Below are 18,471 nucleotides of genomic sequence, written 5' to 3' on the forward strand. Positions count from 1 at the left end.
ATTGCAGAGGAGGACGTCCAACATTAATTAAAACGATGATGGAGTTACCACCATTGGAAGAAGAACTATATAGCTCAACGGAGTTGGCACAAGACGCTCTGAATGGACTACTTCAAGCAGCAGCTCTAGACCCATTGGAAGGGCAGTACTTTCAAAACCGTGTCTGCACGCCACTTACCCTGTCTGAAACTAAGAAAAACTTGGAGGAAGCTCGCTTGGCCATAGTGGTAGCGCTACGTGGTTATAAGAGACTAGACATATCCTCTATGCCGTTTGCTAAGAATAGAAACTTCCAAATGACAACAGAAATTGATATTTCACGCCTTCAGTTTAGAGTTGCCCTGGCAGTAATCGCTCATGTCATGTGCAGACAGTGTCCTGGGTCCTCGAGCTTAGAATATCTGAGAAATTTACCTGGAAATATACCCAGAGGTGGTGTTTGTGGTACAGTCTGGAAGAAAGATGAACTCGCGTATAAATGTCGTACTTGTGAAAGGGATCCTACTTGTGCTATTTGTGTTCAGTGTTTTCGTAATGGTAACCATGAGGGACACGATTTTTCTATCATTCGTACTGGAGGTGGTGTTTGTGACTGTGGGGATCCACAAGCTTGGAAACCCTTTGGTTTCTGTCAAAAAGTATGTATTCTGTTTCATGTCTTATTCTCACGGACTGACTTGTTGTCGTCTAGCACGGGGGTGCACATTCCGAAGAGGAAGACTTGGTTAGCAAACTACCTTTGGAATTACGCGAAGGTATCTCTCTAGCAGTTGAGCTATTGGGTGAAGAATTTCTGTTAGATGAAACTAGCAACCATGTCAAGGTCGAAATAGCTACATGGTGGCGTCGAATTGCAGATTGCGGAGATTCTTTTACTCGGCTAGTAGGAATGGAATTGTGCAAATCTCCAGGTCCTTGTATTCGAGAGAGAACTTTTCGATTTGAAAGAGAGGATGGAAGCAGACCAGCTTTTGTTTGGATATTTCTTCGCTTAGATGGCGCAGGAATGTTAGAGAATGATACAAAAAATGCTTTACATTCTCTCTATTTTCTGCTCATTACCGACTTGGTGTTCAAAAGGTTTGATAATTGATCCATTTGAATGTCGAAATGATAACAGAGGAAATGTAGGAAATTTCTAGAATATTTTGGTTCATTGTACTCTTTATTCGTGGATCCTTTATATCAAGGAAGTTTAAGCCTTTTGGAAGACAGTTCGAGCAACAACACTCGGGATCACTTCTCTGTTCAGTTGTTCACGGTTCCTGCTCTCGTTCCAATCATGATTAAACATGGCGGTCTGATTGACCAACTATTGAAAATTCTTCTTCAGTTAATGGAAGCAGTTTCTTATCCTGTTCGGAAAGTGGAGACCATTGCCGAGGACTGGCATAACAGTGTGAATACAGTTTTTGGTGCAGTTCATTTACCTCAACCTTTGGCACACGACAAATGTATAGACCTTACTAGGGACCGAGGATTGGATACATTGAATCGTGTTATCTATGATCTTCGTTATATATTGACCCATACAAATGCTGCAGCTTATGTAATGCATTATAGACCAGACCTTTTGGCTCTATTCGTTCGAATACTTTCCCTTTTACAAGGAATGAATGCAGAAGTGCGTGCAGTAAGATATCACGTAGAGAGAGAGTCGGATATTTGGTCCAAAGCAATCAGTTTGGAACTGGACTTTAACCATCTTTGTGAACTGCTGTTAGCAGGATTTGTATTCAACAAGTTGGAAGAGATTAAGATAGATAGTTCAGATATAGACGAAGGAACTGGAACTGAAAATTCGTCCTTATCAAGTCTGCCTCAAGTCAATTTGAAAGATTGTAGAAAGCGAGCACTTTGTATAATAAGAAGATGCCTCGATGAATGGATAGCATCGGAAAAACAACGTGAAAGCATTTTGCTAGATTCACCTTTTGATGTATCTAGTGGAGCTGTTAGCCTTCATTATCCACTTCATCGATTTTTAGCATTGTTAGCTACGGAAGCCATTCGACGATACAAGTTTACATTTTATGAAGCACTTGGACAAAGTAGACAAGATGTTCTGCACTTGGCAGAACATATCTTAAGGGTACAAGCTTTACTAGTGCAGGTAAAAGCTGGTATGTGGAAGTAAGTCTAGCTTTCTCGTTTCATTTTTTGTCTTGTATTGAATATTTATCTAGACGAAATGGACGACCCATGGTGAACCGTTGTATATTATACAAATCAAGTTATTGTCAGGAATGGTTTTTTGACTTGGATATTGCTATGATGCAGTTGTGTTGCGTTTCAAAGGGAGCTCGTTCTTTTTTAAACCAAGCACTGGAAGTATTCGGTTTACAAAGTATTATGCAAGTCTTCAAAGATTCATGGCTATCGGATAGTTCTTCATCAACTCATTTTGGATCTCGTGAATCAGTACAAGATATCTGGAAGTTCTTTGCATATGAGGAATATGATTTAATGATAGTTCAAGGATTCCTTCGTATGTTGGTCTATATTACAGCAGAGCGAGTTAGGATTGGCTATTCCGATGTAGAAAGACTTCGACGAAAGCTAATTCATCGTCTTTGTGTTGGTGATCAAACACATTCTTCGTTGCTTAAGACCATTCCACGTCGACTGACAAGTTCTTCCAGTGATGAGGAAGCTATCAGTATTATGGGAGATGAAGACTTTGTATCTGGCGGAAATGGAACTGACAAACATTACAAAATGTTTGAAGAATGTCTTAACCAAGTGGGTATTTTTCAACAACCAAAAGAGATGGATCAAGGATATTATCGCCTTAAGGATGAGTTGTGGAAAGAATATGATCCTTTTTATCCACACTATCAGTCCAGAGAACGAGCCATTGCAGAGGAACGTCATATTCAGTTTCGTAGAAAGCATCATTTAGCTCCTCATCGTCTTATCTTTCCACAAAAGTCTCCAAATAACTTGCCATTATTTGACTCTTTTCTTTCCTTATTGGATTTATGCCGCGAGTTTTGTCGTCCAGGTGGGTTGGCATGTTCTGTTATTTCTCGTTGTTTGGCATTTTGTCGGGAAGGAAAGGACTTGGATGGCACTTTGAATGCTACACTGTATTTGATTGAAATAGCGTTGGAGACTAGTAGTGACTCACATTGGAAGACAAATTTGATGAGCCAGGTTACTTTTGTGCAGTCTGTTCTGATATGTAGAAACGAGCAAGATCGGAAAGAGTATACAGATAACGTCAGTTTAGCATTCCTTTTAGAATGCGTTCAAAAGTGTTCTTCTTGTATGGACCAGCACGAAGCAGCGAAACAATTATTGTTTCAAATTCGTTCGGGAACTCCATCATCAGCTATTTCTTCTAGTACACAAGTTGGTGAGTCCTCTTCCCAAACAAGGGAAGCAAAGCGCAGAGAAATGAGAAGAAAACAACAAGAGGCCTTGGAGAAGATGAGAAAACAACAAGAAGCCTTTTTGAAGAGACAGCATTCCTTATTTGAACAACAACAACAAGAAGAAGAACAAGCCACAGTTTCGAAACTTCAAGAACAAGGAAATACTAGTGTTGAGAATAGATCAACTTTGGAGGACCACCAAAATATATGTTCGCTATGTCATGAAGTTGCATCGGAAAGAAAAGGCAGTAATTTGGTTGTTATTGGTTTAGTACAACGTTCTAATATTCCCATGTTGGCTCGGAGAATATCAAGGACAACAACTTCCGTATTGTCTTCAGAAGAACATTATCATCGAGCAACACCAACTTTTGAAGTAAGTAATGTTTTGAGTGGCTCTGCTACTACGGAATCATCATCCACTGCAGCGACAGAATTGTTGGCCTGGGAACAAGTGTGGAACATGGAAAATGCTGTAGATGAAGAATATATGGATCATGATGATGATATTCGAGAGGAACCTTCTGATACAATTTTGTCAGAAGAGGATATTGAGGATGACACAGAAGGAGAAGAATGGTTTGAACCTCCAGGAGCAGTTCATAGGATGACTGTTAGTGGTGAAGAATGGAATGAAGATGTTTCTGCGGATCTTGTTGGTTCCAGTACGGAGTCTTCATTGACAGTTGGTACAGATTGGTCTCAACTTACACGTACCAACTCTTCCACTGTAATATCTGCATTTTTGGATGAGGACATTCAGAAGGGTTTGGATACTAGACCAGATGTTCTCTTCCAATCTTGTGGACACCAGATGCACTGGAGTTGCTTCGAAAGATATTTTTCTTGGCTAACCAGCTGTCATGCACAAAGGCTCCCTTTTGATGGAGATACTCTAATAGATGTCACTCATGGTGAGTTTCTTTGTCCAGTTTGTCGAAGATTAGCAAATATTGTTATTCCTGTTATGGAAGAGGAGCCAACCGTGCAACTATTTACGCATCACTTTGATAGGGAAACACCGCTTTTGCAATATTTACCTCTTTATCAACTGGAACAAGTATATCATGAACAATGTCAACGTGTACATCAGTTATTAAGAGAAGTTGAATCTTCCCACTTAGCTTCACCGACTTTAGCCAACTCATGTTCTTCAGAAACATGGGACGATTCTCTAATGGATATCGTAATCAAATCTCTTTGTTTTGATCATATTTCTTCAGATAGAAATCACGTACCATTTCCTTCTTCCTCTTCGGTGCCATCAAACTTGAGACGTAGAACTCTTGGAAAGACCTTGCCACTAATATCAAAAGGATTGGCAAATTTGTTGAACTGCTTTATTTATACTGTTATGACTCAAGAAGTGGCAGCAAGGTCTGGACATGAAACTATTCAATCTTTTATACGGGAATTGCATTTTATGGTCGTTGTGTTACGGAAATTTATTCTTACTCAGTGTCCACAACACTGTCAAAGTGAATTTCGTCGTTTATGGATAACTTATCTTGAACCAGTTTCTACTAGTGATGTTTATGATACGCAGCTTTCAGATTCGATAGATGCATTCACATTATTCGCGTATGCTCTATTGTTATGGCCAGAGAAATGGAACGAGGAAATTGTATCGTTATTGCTTCGTCTATGTTTTCTTCTGAATTTCCGTTCTCCTTCGAATTTGCTCATATCTCATGGCGACAGTGGCATTCTCAACTGGACCACAAATGCAGTTGTATTTGTAAGGAGATGTGTCTTGTTTCTCAATTGTATATTTGGTTCGAGTTTGCATCCATGTACTATTGGTACTTTATCTGAAGCCCGTGGTTTATTGCCACACTCACAAGAACTGTCAATGGCCTATAGTTTGGGTTTAATAGCAAGAGAATCTACGCATCATAAGGAACAACAAACTCATTATTCCTTTCTCAACGAGTTTGCTCAAAAATGGCAGTCTCTTATGCGAACAACAGTGAGAAGAGATTGGAGATATCCTTTGAGACCTTTGACTTTAATATCTTTACCAAAAATATTTCAGGATTTAGTAGAGACTCTTGAAGGGAAGGCTTGCAAAAGATGTCATCGAGTTTCCAAGAAGCAAACGCTTTGTCTCATTTGTGGTGATTTGTTATGTATGTCAGAAGGTTGTGGCTCTTATCCATTTGAAAGAAGTGTTACACAGTTTGCTGAATTCGAAACCATGCGACTACATGCACATGAATGTGCTGCGGGTATTGGAATTTTTCTACTGTTAAAGGCAACTTGGGTATTGTTGATCAGGAATAACCGTACTGCTATATGGGGTTCACCCTATTTAGATGAGTTTGGGGAGGAAGACATGGAGTTACATAGAGGAAAACCACTTTATCTCAATCAAGAAAGAATGGAAGTGTTACAAAGACTGTTTGTAACTCAAGGTTTCGATTATGATTCTCGTATCTTGAACAAGTCTACGCAGTTTCAGTATATTGCTTTGTTTCGTTAAACTTGGAAGGCATTTTGTAATAAAACCTGCTTTGCATCCTGTAATAACGTTTCCGATTGTTCCCATTCTTTCGTACCACGCAAAGTTTCCATCTGAGTCTAGCATCATAGAGAAAGATTATCATACAGTTTCATGGATGGGTATAAGCATACTTGTAACTTTTGTAACGTTTCCACAGCTTCCGATAACCTCTTATAAGAGTCAGCTACCATTCTCTCGGTTTCTTCCAACACCTTTTGCTACGAGAATTCAATTCTTCCATCAAAAATATATAGACACGAACTACAGATACTAACCCACTGTTTCACTGGTTGGTCTTGTGTCGCTTGCTGGATTTTTTCTTTGACTTGAGCGTATTCTTTTTGATAGGCGGATATGTCCTTCATCGTTCTTTCAACTTTTTAGCAACACAATAACTACTAAGCATCACTCGATATACCTTTTGACTACTCCGTTTTGTATTTCCAACTGACGACTGGGAGCCACCATCTATCAACACACACACACAAAAAAAATGCAGCAATTTTCAATTTTGGCGCCATAATGGGAATTCTCTTTTTTTTGGGGAAAGAAAGCAACGATTTGGCTTTATTGGATGACGTGGAAAGCAGTTGGTCGATAAGAAGTGGGAAGTTGTTCAATCCACCTATATGCACCTTGCATGCTTCTAGCCTTTTCAAGGATGTAAATAGAATGCTATTTAGAGTTATTTCACATACTTCTAAAACACCTTTGGACGAAAGGGAATAGATACAACCGTCTCTTCCTACACCAATACCTTTCACCAAAGAACCTCCATCCACTTTATGTACTTGAATAGGTTTGTTTTCACCAACCTTATACAACTTGTCTTGGTGTCAATATCTCACCATACCCATTCAAAGCTACGAGACGGAAACTTACCCGTAAATGGCCATCCATTCCACCCACTACAAATATATCATTGGTCAACGCACATAAACAAACTAAACGAGTAGAATATTCCCATTGTTGAATGAGACCAGTTTGTAAAGAATGAACAGAGAAACTGGTTTGCGTGGCGATGACCCAACCTTGTCCATCTTCTGTCCACTTTACGATGAACGCCTCATCCGGTAGTTCCTATCGATCAATCAGAATATCCGCATCAACAAACCAACTCACCACCGTCACTTACCAGTGAGCAAACACAGTCACCGTTGGTTTTCCACAACTTGAGACATTTGTCTCTAGCAACTGAGAGACATATTTGTCCCGTTGGATGCAGTGCAACGGAATGTACGTTACCCTTGTGACCTTTCAAATACTTTGGTTTCGACCATCCACCATATGGATAGTAAACTAACTTTCCATCTTCTCCACCACTTAACAAACCCCCTTGTAGTTGAATATCAACCGAATTAACAGGTACCTGAAGATCGTATAAAGTTGCCAACTATTTTCGAGTTGAATACAACAACTGTGTTCTCGGATGCATTCTTACTTCTTGCAACTGGTCGAGTTGATAGACTTTTATGGATTCGTCCACACTAGCTGAAGCCAATATTGGAAAGGAACCAGCAATACAACGTATACTTCGTTCGTGTGCAGCATATGCATAACGGAGAGTGCAACCTGTTGTTGTTTTTGGGTCGTTTGGTTGAGTGTCAATATCATAACCGATCAAGAAACCTTCATAAGTTCCTATGGCCAAATGATCCATTCCAATCATTATTTATTATGATGAGTGAGGATGGTTGTTCCCCCATGTGTGACTTGCAAGTCTTTGTTTAGCTTTTTCTAATACGGCATCTTCTTTACAAAATGAAAACCGCACATATCGAGAACCCAAATGTTGATGTTGTCGACTATAAAAGGCACTGCATGGAATAGCCGTTACTCCTTTTTCAACTGCTTGCCATCGACAAAAGTTATAATCCATCGCATTTTGTGTTCTTTCATCGATATCTAATAAGCCTTGTTTCCGCCATTCCTTCACAATGGATGGCATTTCATTCCGAATTCCTATGATATGATTCATAGTTTTGGTTCCCATTGACTTTTCTCTCTTACCTTGTATTTCGGAGATATCTATCATAATAAAAAAACTACCTTGAGGTTTCACTGGATGTAGACCTGCTTCTATCAAAGCTTGATAAAAATAATCTCGTTTCCTTTGATAACGTTTCCTCAACCATGCATAATAGGTTGGTTCACTTTCAAAAGGTTGAGTTGCTTGTTCCAATGACGAAGCAACCGCTTGTTGAAGTGGCGTCGTAGTAGAAAAGACGATCCATTGCTGTGACAACATCATCGGACGAATAAGATGAAAAGGTCCGATAGCCCAACTCGATACTTTTTCAATCCACACAAACATACCACAATCATCTATTCTTACCCAATCTTCCATCCCGTTACTGAAAATGTTTTCCCTGCAGAATATACGGAAATGGTTCTTTCCCACATATTTTCTAAATATAAATATATTTCTTCAATGATAACGTATTCATTTCCTTGATTACTTACCTATCGTTGCCATAGGAACATGAACTTCATCATCATATACCAAATGTTGATAGACTTCATCACAGAGTACTAAACAGCGAGGAAACTCTTGCAACACTTTTGCTATATTTTCCAATTCTTCTTTCTTGAATACTTTTCCAGTCTAAATATATATATATACTTGTCTTCATCTATCATGAAAATCTCCTCTCTACTTACCGGATTATGTGGAGTATTCAATATCAGCAACCTAACCAGCACACAAACACACATGTTCGTTATAAAAAATGACACATAATGAAGAATCTCTGTTTTCATACCTGGAGCGTTCAGAAAGTACTCTTCGGAGTTCTTCGTAATCCAAACGCAAGTCACTAGCTGCCAAGGGTTGAGTCGCTTCCTTTGATTGCATAAGAAGAGAAACAAATCGAGGAGTAGCACCTGCATATACAACTGCTCCAAAATAGATATCGAATGCAGGTTCGATGAAGATGACCTAAACAGTTGTATGGGAATCACAACCCATAAGGCTTCTGTTTATCCACAAAATACCTCATCACCAGGTTCCACGAAAGTCTGACAAGCAAGAAATATAGCTTCCGATGCTCCGACAGTTATACATACTTCTTTATTGGGGTCAATAGACCTCGATATGATCCATAGGCAACGGGAACGACGCATTCAACTTGTGTTCCTTACCTTTGCAACAGAGGTGCATATGTTTTACTGATGGTAGATACCAAAGATTGTAGACCACTTGAACGTGCATATTGACTTAGACTTGGATCAGAAGAAGCTTTTGAAGCAGCTTCCAAGACAAAGTTGGGTGGTTTCCAGTCTGGAAAGCCTTGACCCAAGTTGATAGCGTTGCACAAGGAAGACAACGGAGAAAACTCCAACCAAACAGAAGGCTCTTGAAACTGTTGTACACGTTGAGGAAGATTATAAAAGTTCATTTTTGGTAGACTAGAAACCAAAGACAGTTTCCTACAAGTCGATCTTCGTTCCCATAACCACAAAAAACAAGTTCGAATGACTTGCATTCTTTTCTGTCGCTTGGAATATCCAAAGGACTGAAAGCAACTCCTTTGCAACGGAACTGGTGATCAAATAGAAAAAGATGGAAATTCATTTTCTTTATGGACAAGAAAAAAGACTAGTTTAGGAATCAATCAAGTTATTAATGCTCCTTATCTCCTGGTTATTATATTGTTGCATCTGAATACCACCCAAATGACAAGTCAATAAACACTCCTGTTGTTCTTCTTCAGGCAGTTGACTGGATAGTATCATCAATACAACTTGGCGAATGCTGTGGTCCTTTAGATGCTTATCCCATTCCTCTTTATGAAACTGAATATTTGTTTCCAACCAAATATTTTCACTTTCCTTGGTCGCTATCGGTTTTTGTGCTCCAACGCAAGAAATCATTCGAAATGTATTCGACAATGTAGGATAAGAAAGATTTCCTGGAACTGCAATGGTGCACTGTTCGCCTTCATTTCCTTCTGGACTAGTTACAAAGCCAATTGTAAATACATTGGCTTGTTCTCGAGATACTTTTAACCAATATCTCAAATGCAATAAATCTTTGGTTATCCATATATCAGCTTCTGCAATCGTATGAACAACCCATCCTGCTCCTTTCAACTTGCATCGAAAGAATAAACTGCAACCAGAGTTCCAACCACAACCATAATCAGTAGAGATTTCAAGAAAATCTAAACAAAGATGAGAAGAAGAAGCATAGAGGTGAGCTCTTGTATATGAAGGCTGCAACTGTTGTTGACGTAGATTGACATAAGGTTTGGATGATGCAACTTGTTGACCTTCAACAAATGAACGACGACCATAACCAGTTTCCCAAAATGTTTCCAAAGGAAGATCTACCCACAAAGGTCGAGATGGAAAGACACTTCCTATAGATTGCGTGTTTGCTTCCCAAAAACGAAATTGATTATCTTCCACATGAGGGCCACTTTCTTGAGCTTCACAAGTCCAACCAAACGCAAAGAGAGCGATACTCGTTCCCATTTGTTTAGCCACCTGTGCTGCTACATAGCTTTGATAACCACCACCACCAAAAGTGCCTGGCCAAAGTAAGTTTCGAAATCTCCCATATCAAATACAAATTACCTCTTCCAAACACATCAATGCCCGTAAATACGTCAAAATGTCTTCCATTGGATGACAACTGACTCAATCCAACATCATTTGGATGCCAATGATAGTTGGTAAAGATTCCATCGCAACGCTCAAAAAAGTAGTAATTTTGTTCGTTTAATCGATTCTGCCAACGTAAACGACCTTCTACGGTGACCGAGTCATACCAGAGTACCATTGCATGTTGCCCTATTTCATCTTTCATCATATCACAAGTTTGTTTCAACAAGTCGCCAATCAAAACAACATATTGACGAGAAGGCAAATGGACTTCAAAGTTAAAGAGCCAACCTTCAAAACCAAATGTTTTCGCAATATGAACAAGTTGTCTAGCTACCCTTTTTCTTCGGCTTTCTTCCATGACAGCTAATACCAACTCGCGACCTGCTTCTTCCCACTCAAAAATAAAAGTGCCCAATACCAAAGTGCCGTGTCGATGAGCCGATTCAATCCAACATACGGGAGGTATAGTAACTCTATGATGCGAAAAATACACAAATATATCCACAAAGCTACATATTGGAACAAAATAATTACAGTTGGTTCCTTACAAAGAGTAAATATGACTTACCCCTACGAATTGCGTTAGAATGTATGATAAACAGAGACAACTATCGATTTATGTATATATAAGAGACGTACCCAATGTCGAAAAATAAAGGCTTCCCTTCGACTTGCAAGTAATTCTGCAGCTTGTCCAATCTTTCCATTGGGTTGCTTTTCATAGCTCAGGTAGCCACCTTTGAAATCATGACAAGCTAAAACACGTTGTCTAGGTTCTAAAGCTCGAGCAATGGCATAGTCTGAAAGAGATACTTGCGAACACAAACTTTCTGAAACTTGTGAAGGATCCCAATTCAAAAGCTGTTCGATCGAACGCAATGGTTCACAAACCATTCTCCACCAACGTTGTGACGGGAATCCAAAACCAACAAATATTGCTGTCAAACTGAGAACAGTCAACAAGAAATATGTAGGCTCTTGAAAGATGGATCCAATCAAATGGGTTTATCATTTTTCCAACACAGTTCAATACATTCTTTAAGCTTTGTATAATCTGTTTAGCCAAAAATTCTTATTTCTCTCATTGAATAATATTATTGTATCTTTGGTCAAGCCGTTCCCTATTAGACCACAGAATTATGGAATGATCATCGCTGGCTGAAGCAAACAGAAAAGGATCCTTAGGATTCCAATCAACACAACTGACAGTAGCATGATGACCATCCAAACGATATACCAAATCTCCAGAATCTCTAAACCATACATATACACTGGTATCTTCACTTCCACTGACAACGAATACTTCACCTTGTCCACCAAATGTTGATCGAATCACAAAATTGATTTGTCTCTGACCACGATAGTCTTGAATGACTTTCCGCTTGGTTAAATCCCACAAATGAATTTCTGCTTCTCCATCGGAATAATTGGAAGCACTTCTCATGGACATATTGACTAGTAAATAATTTCCATCTTTGGATAAACTCAACGAAGTAATGGAAGCAATTTCTAATAGCGAAGCCACTTCTAACTGGGTGCTGCGATCGAATATCTGAATATATCTTTCAGCAACTGCTATAATTTTACTATCATCAGGAGTAACTACCAAATCAGCAGTCTTCTTGCTTCTATAAAAACATACTGGAGAGGTGGGATGTTCACTCAACAAATCGTACTCATAAATATATTCATCTGGACCACTCGTAACTAAACGACAACCATTCGATAACCAAGCACAAGAAGAAACAATTTCCTTATGATCACTCAGCTTCCATTTACACTGACCACTAAAAACTTCCCAAACCAAAACCGTATGATCATTGCTACATGTTGCCAAATAACAATCATCTGGGCTCCAAGCTAAAAATGTAATATCGTCTTCATGACCATTTAATAACCAAACTACTCGTTCTCCTTCTATGTAACCTTTTACTGAATGATCCATTCTTCCAGTATTCGACTCTGGTTGCTCTCCATTCACGGAATGAACTAAGCCATTGGTATAACCAGAATCTAAGGTTTCGGTCAAATGAGATGGCATAGATTGAACTGTAGAGTCAATCAACTGTTCTGCTGCAAAAGAAACTTGCTCATCACTATACTTGTCCAGACAATCCAAACGCCATATCAATACGATTCGATCTTTTGATAAGGACGCCAAGTAACGACCCGAATGAGAAAAAGCAACAAACCAAACTTCATCCTTGTGTCCTCGAAGAGTTGCATATGCTAAATGGGGGACTTTTTCTGGACAGTATTTCAAATCTTCTAATAAACTTGGTTGTGGCGGTGTACAATATGGATAAAAAGATTGTTTCTTTTGCGCTTCCAGTGCTTGCTTAACCAAGCCTTGCAATCTTCTTTGTGGTGGGAGTATCCAAGGAGGAATATAACGTTGAATTTCTTCTAGCAATTGTCGTCTCCTACTAGGACCAGTAGTGTTCCAAGCACACTGCTTTCTCAGGTCTTCCGAACTTTTGCACATGACTAAAGATGTTAGTCGTTGTAACCTTTTCATATCACTGCATAATGGAGTGACTTGCGAACGTAAACAGTGAAGAGCGCTTTCTACTTCCCCGTTCTCCAATGTCTCCAAATATTGTTGTTCATAGATGAGGAATCTTACTTTATCAAGTGCTTGCACATCTTCCAATCCTAGATGAGACACATGTTGTGCGGCTCTCGACCACTCACCAGAAAAGATACACTCACAAAACTCTGCTACTTGTCCATTCAGAGCACATAATCCACTTTGCTCTTCCAACTGTTTCGAAACTGAAGGATAACCTAAGCTTTGAATAGCTTGAATAACCAATCTAGTAAATTGATCTTTGGGTATCTCTTCAGAGTCTTCCAACAAACCACAAGAGTGTTGATGGTAGCTGGGAGAAGACATGTTGTGATGTGTAGTATAGTTGGAACGCAATAAACGTGGTTTCTTCCAAGGTTTCTTTACGTTTTCCGTCTTCCTAAACTTTTCTATGCTAGTTTATTTCCACTTGGTTCTTCTCCCATTCAGGAATAGTCAATGCCGCCATTTCTTCCTTTTGATCTAAACGTTGGATAAACACTCCTTTGGCAAAGCGACTTTGAATAGGAATGTCATCGACAGACTGACGAACAATTCGTCCAGTATTGGTGCATAATACAACTTCTTCATTTCCTAATATATCAACTGGTAAGAAAACACATAGCACAGAAATTATTTCAAGTTACATACGACAAACTCGAAAGCAAACAAGTTCATCCCGTCTTTTCGTATCAAACTTGATAGCAACAACTCCCATTTGATATCTCTTTCGTACGGGTATTTCTGATGCCATTATTCTTTTTCCTTTTCCAGTTTTGGTGACTGCTAGAAAATGGCATTGTTCTTGTGAAGTTTGTGATGAAATAACATCGACATCGATCAAACAATCATCAGCTTTCAAACGAATTGCTCGTACACCACGACTCGTTCTTCCAGTGTCCATTAAGTTTTTCTCGTTTACTTGAAACTTTAAGACTCTTCCTTGACGAGTGGATAATACAATCCAGTCATTCAATTTGCATCTCTTTAACCAAAGTGAATCAGTACCGTTACTTAGTCGAATGGCCATTTTCCCTTTTCTATTGAAATGTTCAAATAATGAAAAAGAACATCGTTTGATGGCGCCTTGTTTCGTGACCAAAACTACATAGTCGTCCTTGGATAAAGAGGAAATAGAAAGCAAACCAGAAATTCCATTTTCTACACAGTCTTCATCCAATAACATGGCCAATGCATTGCCTCTTGATACTCTCGACTCCAACGGTATTCTATGGGCAGGAATACTATACATTCGTCCTTGTTTACAGGTAAATAACAAAGTATCATGTCCATAACAAGCAATCAAGTATTCAACGGTCTCATCTTCACGAAGTGTAATTCCTGTCTTTCCTTTTGTACCTCTTCGTTGTGATTCAAAGTCAGTAAAAGACATTCTTTTGATGAAACTAGAATGAAAATTTCAATGGTCTTCTATGAGTGTCTGTGCCATGAATAGAAAGGAATATGCTCACTTTTTGGATGTCACTATAAGAAGACTCTTCTCATTGGGAATAGTTTTGGTTTCTAAAATATCTGCTCGTTCAGTGGATATCATCGTCTGACGTGGATAATTAAATCGAGATGCACATGTCTTCAACTCATCTGCAATGATACCATAAACTCTTTGCTCCTTTTGCAATACATCTTGTAAATCTTCAATCTCAGAAGTCAACTGTTTTGCCTCCATTTCTACCCGTTGCCACTCTAGTTGGGTTAGTCTTCTCAGCTGCATGGATAGAATAGCTTCAGCTTGCTTTTCCGACAACTGAAATGATAACTTGTGTTTCTTATTGTATTCTAAAGTGTCCTTTTGTCCCATTAAAACAGCTTTGGCAATAGTGGAATCTGGAGCACTACGTATAAGAGCAATGATTTGATCTAAACAGGATAACACCAATAAGAAACCGTCCAATAAATGTTTTCGCTCTTTTGCTTTGGACAACTCATATTCACACCGTCTTCGGACTATCTGCACACGAAATTGTAAAAACGTTTGTAAATATTCCTTCAAAGTCATTCGGCGAGGTCGATTATCAACCAATGCCAACATATTTCCAGCGAACGATGTTTGCATCGCAGAAAGTTTGTAAAGTTGATACAACACCAATTCTGGGTCTGCACCTTTCTTAACTTCTATAACTACTCGAGTTCCATCCCTATCAGATTCATCACGAATATCTGCAATGTTTTCCAATCTTTTTGACTGCACCATTTCAGCAATATGAGACACCATTGCTGCTTTATTTACTCCATATGGAAGTTCATCGACTATAATTGCTTGACGATGAGAACGAATGCCATCCTTTTGATGTTCAATATGGGTCTTTGCTCTCATCACAATTGAGCCATGACCTGTTTTATAAAATGCCTCGATTCCCTGTGTTCCCTATATATATTATTGGATAAATAAACGCTATTTTGAACGAAAGAATTCTTATTACCATAATAGTACCACCTGTAGGGAAATCTGGACCTCGAATATGCTCTGTAAGCTGTTCTATTGTGATATCGGGATTGTCTATCAATGCAAGTAAGCCATTACATAGTTCACCCAAATGGTGAGGAGGAATATTGGTCGCCATTCCTACTGCTATTCCTGAACTTCCATTCAATAAAAGATTGGGAACTTTTGCAGGTAAAACCTGGGGTTCCCAATCTGAGTTGTCAAAATTGGGAAGCAACGTCACGGTATTCTTATCTAAGTCACCCAAAAGTGCCGTTTGAGCAAATGACGATAACCTACATTCCGTATATCGCATAGCTGCGGGTGGATCATGATCCACCGAACCAAAATTGCCATGTCCATCGACTAAACATACTCTCATCACAAAATTCTGCGCCATACGAACCAAAGCATCGTAGACGGCACTATCTCCATGTGGATGATATTTTCCCAACACTTCTCCGACTACTCGTGCACACTTACGAAAAGGACCTTCTGAAAATAATCCTAATCGGTACATACCAAACAGAATTCTTCTGTGTACAGGTTTCAGTCCATCCCGGGCATCAGGAATAGCTCTTCCTAGTATAACCGAAAGAGCATATTCTAAATAAGATTTCGATACTTCCTCTCCCAATTCAGTTGGAATGACTTTTTCATCTTCTTGTTTGTATTTAGAACTAGTTGTGGCTGACGCTTCGATATTGCGCACCTTTTTGGCGCCTTTTTGCAAATACTTGGAATTCCGCCATTTCGGCTCTAAAGGTTTCTTTGAGGTATAACGACGAACAGAAGAACGCCAAACACTTAAGAAAGAAATCGGTTTCGTACAAGATAAAGGTATACATCGACAAGGCATCCAGCCTAGGGGCTGTTCTCTAGGCATGAGGATTATCTACTTACTACGAGTGAGTGAGTGGCTTTACCCAACAACAATCAGGAATATTTGATTTTTCAATCAACTCTTTGTGGGAGAATAATAGTCATTCATATACTCTCGACAGTTTTAAGAAGTATATGAAGTGAATATTAAATAATTTGTAGACAACATGCAGTCGGTAGAGAATCCTTCAGAGTCTTCCGCAGAAGCTTTAGCAGTAGACGAACAACAACTTGTGGAAACTATTAAACAACGTATATTGCCTCAACTAAGAGATAAGGTGGTTGGTATGCGGTTTCCGGACTTTGAATCAAGCGGTCCCAACCATTCTTATGCTTTGCAACAAATGATACTATCACGTGTTATTTTTCCTCCTGACAAGTTAAGGCTTCACTCCGATCATGAACAAGGCATTTATCAACTTTGCTGTAACGATATCAAATTGTATATAGATATAGGCTTATGGAAATACGAAGCTGTCAATCACTGGAAGGTTAAAGACCAAGGAAGTGCAATTGCTTCTTTAACCAAAGTAGCCCTTGTATTATCTTTTCGTTTCCTTGTGGATGCCGACACAGGACTTTTACAAGTTAGTTTGTTAACTTGTAAGGTGACTGTGGGTAAAGCCAAGTTGCGTTTTGCTGACACTTCTTCCAAGTGGCTTTATAATCTCATAGCGTTGGTGTTTCACGGACAGTTGAAAAGAATTGCTTCCAAGGCGTTGGAAGAATACTCGAAGCAAGTGATGGAAGAACAACTGCAGATTTGGTCACATAAGATATTTGGGGTGGTCTAAACTGTCACTCCTAAAAGGGATATAGCATATATACATATTTATGTCCACCAGAAACTCAAGGAAATACTCTTATCCAAAGCCTTGACATAGTGCCAATAACCAGGAGGAATATACAACATATCTCCACTTCCCACTACACATTCTTGATAAACAGCATCCATAAAGTTTGGATACTTTTCAGTATCCACTTGCTCAATATCGTCTATTAAACTTGTATTTTTATGTAGGGTGCCTTCTGATGGATAAAGCTTTGAACTCTCTCTTGGTGCATACAATCGAATATATTTCCATCCAACCACCTGAACAAAGAGATTATGTTGAGCATCATAATGAAGAGGTGTTCGGGTATTCTTAGGACCAAACCAGATATGAATACGTGGAAGTGAATTGGTTTCCGACAAATAACAGTATTCAGGTATTTGAATGTCCTTCATCAAACTCGGAACTTGCTCTAATAAGGGATGTTGAGCCAAATAACCTATTCGACTAGTTGTTTGGATGATATATTGATCTATAAACTCTCCAAGTTTCGTTAGTTGCTGACTCCAATCCTCTGACATATAACTCGAACCAACTTCAATAGGAACCAATCTATTTCCTGCTACTTGTTTCCAATATACAATATCATTCCATCGTTTGTCCTTTACACAGCTCCACTCTGTTGCCACTCCTTTGATAACTACGGGTATTTGAGGGCTCAAATATTGGTTAAAAAAGGTTTCAAGACTGGGACGGTGCCTTTTGGGCAAAGGATATGTGACAAGATCACTTGGCGGAGCACAATCATCAGTAACTAGTCTACTCAGTTGCGGCTGCACTTTAGCCTCTGACCCTAAAAATTCGCAACCTGTCCTAACACTGTCCAGATATTCCAAACAGATAAGAATATCTTCTTTCCAACTCCCCGTTCCCAGTAAAACGGCCAAGTCTAACAGCCTACTGGCTTCTTCTATATCTCTAGAAACATCTGTACAAACGAAAACCAAAGAGACAAAAGCATATATTTCTCTCCATACTTGAGGCACATCACTCCACACCCCTATGTGCAGCTCTTCCCAGCTTTTCGTGAGCAAACTCTTTGCAAGCCTATGTGCGTTTATAAAACAACAAGAATCCTCTTGGTCACTCCATAGTTCTGCAAATGTTATTCGTTGTAGAGAACGCAATTCTTGCAACAATTTCTTTAACAAAAACAAGGCAGCCTGTCCATCGTATTCCTTCACGAGAATCGTTTGCCAACGAGATATTTCTTCATGAGCCAATCGATCGATAGCCAAATCCATCATCCGAAGAAG

The 18,471-nt window shown here is 39.2% G+C and overlaps 8 protein-coding genes across 9 annotated transcripts; 1 reads left to right on the plus strand and 7 right to left on the minus strand.

Moving 5' to 3' along the window:
* The first annotated feature begins 19 nt into the window (after window positions 1–19).
* Gasu_10510 (E3 ubiquitin-protein ligase UBR1) lies at window positions 20–5,700 on the plus strand. Its single transcript, XM_005708131.1, has 5 exons — window positions 20–638; window positions 692–1,080; window positions 1,132–2,133; window positions 2,187–5,494; window positions 5,544–5,700. Exons 1-5 carry the CDS (start codon window positions 36–38, stop codon window positions 5,627–5,629), a joined length of 5,388 nt encoding a protein of 1,795 aa, XP_005708188.1. The 5' UTR covers window positions 20–35; the 3' UTR covers window positions 5,630–5,700.
* Window positions 5,701–5,722: 22 nt separating this feature from the next.
* Window positions 5,723–6,399, minus strand: Gasu_10520 (hypothetical protein). 2 transcript variants are annotated; one of them, XM_005708133.1, is made up of 4 exons: window positions 6,299–6,399; window positions 6,156–6,249; window positions 6,012–6,098; window positions 5,723–5,957 (listed from the first exon to the last, which is right to left on the minus strand). In XM_005708133.1, exons 1-4 carry the CDS (start codon window positions 6,346–6,348, stop codon window positions 5,856–5,858), a joined length of 333 nt encoding a protein of 110 aa, XP_005708190.1. In that variant the 5' UTR covers window positions 6,349–6,399; the 3' UTR covers window positions 5,723–5,855. The 2 variants fall into 2 exon arrangements, with proteins under 2 accessions (XP_005708190.1, XP_005708189.1); XM_005708132.1 differs by having other exon boundaries at window positions 6,156–6,399.
* Window positions 6,400–6,404: 5 nt separating this feature from the next.
* Window positions 6,405–7,559, minus strand: Gasu_10530 (transducin family protein / WD-40 repeat family protein). The gene is made up of 5 exons (XM_005708134.1): window positions 7,322–7,559; window positions 7,016–7,273; window positions 6,763–6,960; window positions 6,579–6,704; window positions 6,405–6,531 (listed from the first exon to the last, which is right to left on the minus strand). The coding sequence occupies exons 1-5, from the start codon at window positions 7,547–7,549 to the stop codon at window positions 6,448–6,450; spliced, it is 894 nt and encodes a 297-aa protein (XP_005708191.1). The 5' UTR covers window positions 7,550–7,559; the 3' UTR covers window positions 6,405–6,447.
* Window positions 7,560–7,564: 5 nt separating this feature from the next.
* On the minus strand, window positions 7,565–9,389 carry Gasu_10540 (kynurenine aminotransferase). The gene is made up of 9 exons (XM_005708135.1): window positions 9,022–9,389; window positions 8,875–8,968; window positions 8,643–8,818; window positions 8,542–8,572; window positions 8,344–8,485; window positions 8,216–8,288; window positions 7,891–8,165; window positions 7,650–7,842; window positions 7,565–7,611 (listed from the first exon to the last, which is right to left on the minus strand). Exons 1-9 carry the CDS (start codon window positions 9,363–9,365, stop codon window positions 7,608–7,610), a joined length of 1,332 nt encoding a protein of 443 aa, XP_005708192.1. The 5' UTR covers window positions 9,366–9,389; the 3' UTR covers window positions 7,565–7,607.
* A 45-nt stretch (window positions 9,390–9,434) lies between these two features.
* On the minus strand, window positions 9,435–11,419 carry Gasu_10550 (mannosyl-glycoprotein endo-beta-N-acetylglucosaminidase). The gene is made up of 3 exons (XM_005708136.1): window positions 11,124–11,419; window positions 10,459–11,031; window positions 9,435–10,412 (listed from the first exon to the last, which is right to left on the minus strand). Exons 1-3 carry the CDS (start codon window positions 11,380–11,382, stop codon window positions 9,484–9,486), a joined length of 1,761 nt encoding a protein of 586 aa, XP_005708193.1. The 5' UTR covers window positions 11,383–11,419; the 3' UTR covers window positions 9,435–9,483.
* A 58-nt stretch (window positions 11,420–11,477) lies between these two features.
* Gasu_10560 (transducin family protein / WD-40 repeat family protein) lies at window positions 11,478–13,399 on the minus strand. The gene has a single exon (XM_005708137.1). The coding sequence runs from the start codon at window positions 13,382–13,384 to the stop codon at window positions 11,570–11,572; it is 1,815 nt and encodes a 604-aa protein (XP_005708194.1). The 5' UTR covers window positions 13,385–13,399; the 3' UTR covers window positions 11,478–11,569.
* A 9-nt stretch (window positions 13,400–13,408) lies between these two features.
* Gasu_10570 (DNA gyrase subunit A) lies at window positions 13,409–16,529 on the minus strand. Its single transcript, XM_005708138.1, has 4 exons — window positions 15,499–16,529; window positions 14,530–15,443; window positions 13,709–14,463; window positions 13,409–13,651 (listed from the first exon to the last, which is right to left on the minus strand). The coding sequence occupies exons 1-4, from the start codon at window positions 16,384–16,386 to the stop codon at window positions 13,473–13,475; spliced, it is 2,736 nt and encodes a 911-aa protein (XP_005708195.1). The 5' UTR covers window positions 16,387–16,529; the 3' UTR covers window positions 13,409–13,472.
* A 5-nt stretch (window positions 16,530–16,534) lies between these two features.
* Window positions 16,535–18,469, minus strand: Gasu_10580 (transcription factor jumonji (jmjC) domain-containing protein). The gene has a single exon (XM_005708139.1). The coding sequence runs from the start codon at window positions 18,457–18,459 to the stop codon at window positions 17,215–17,217; it is 1,245 nt and encodes a 414-aa protein (XP_005708196.1). The 5' UTR covers window positions 18,460–18,469; the 3' UTR covers window positions 16,535–17,214.
* Window positions 18,470–18,471: the final 2 nt, after the last annotated feature.

This window comes from Galdieria sulphuraria (genome assembly GCF_000341285.1).
Source record: "Galdieria sulphuraria unplaced genomic scaffold scaf_6, whole genome shotgun sequence".
NCBI lineage: Eukaryota > Rhodophyta > Bangiophyceae > Galdieriales > Galdieriaceae > Galdieria > Galdieria sulphuraria.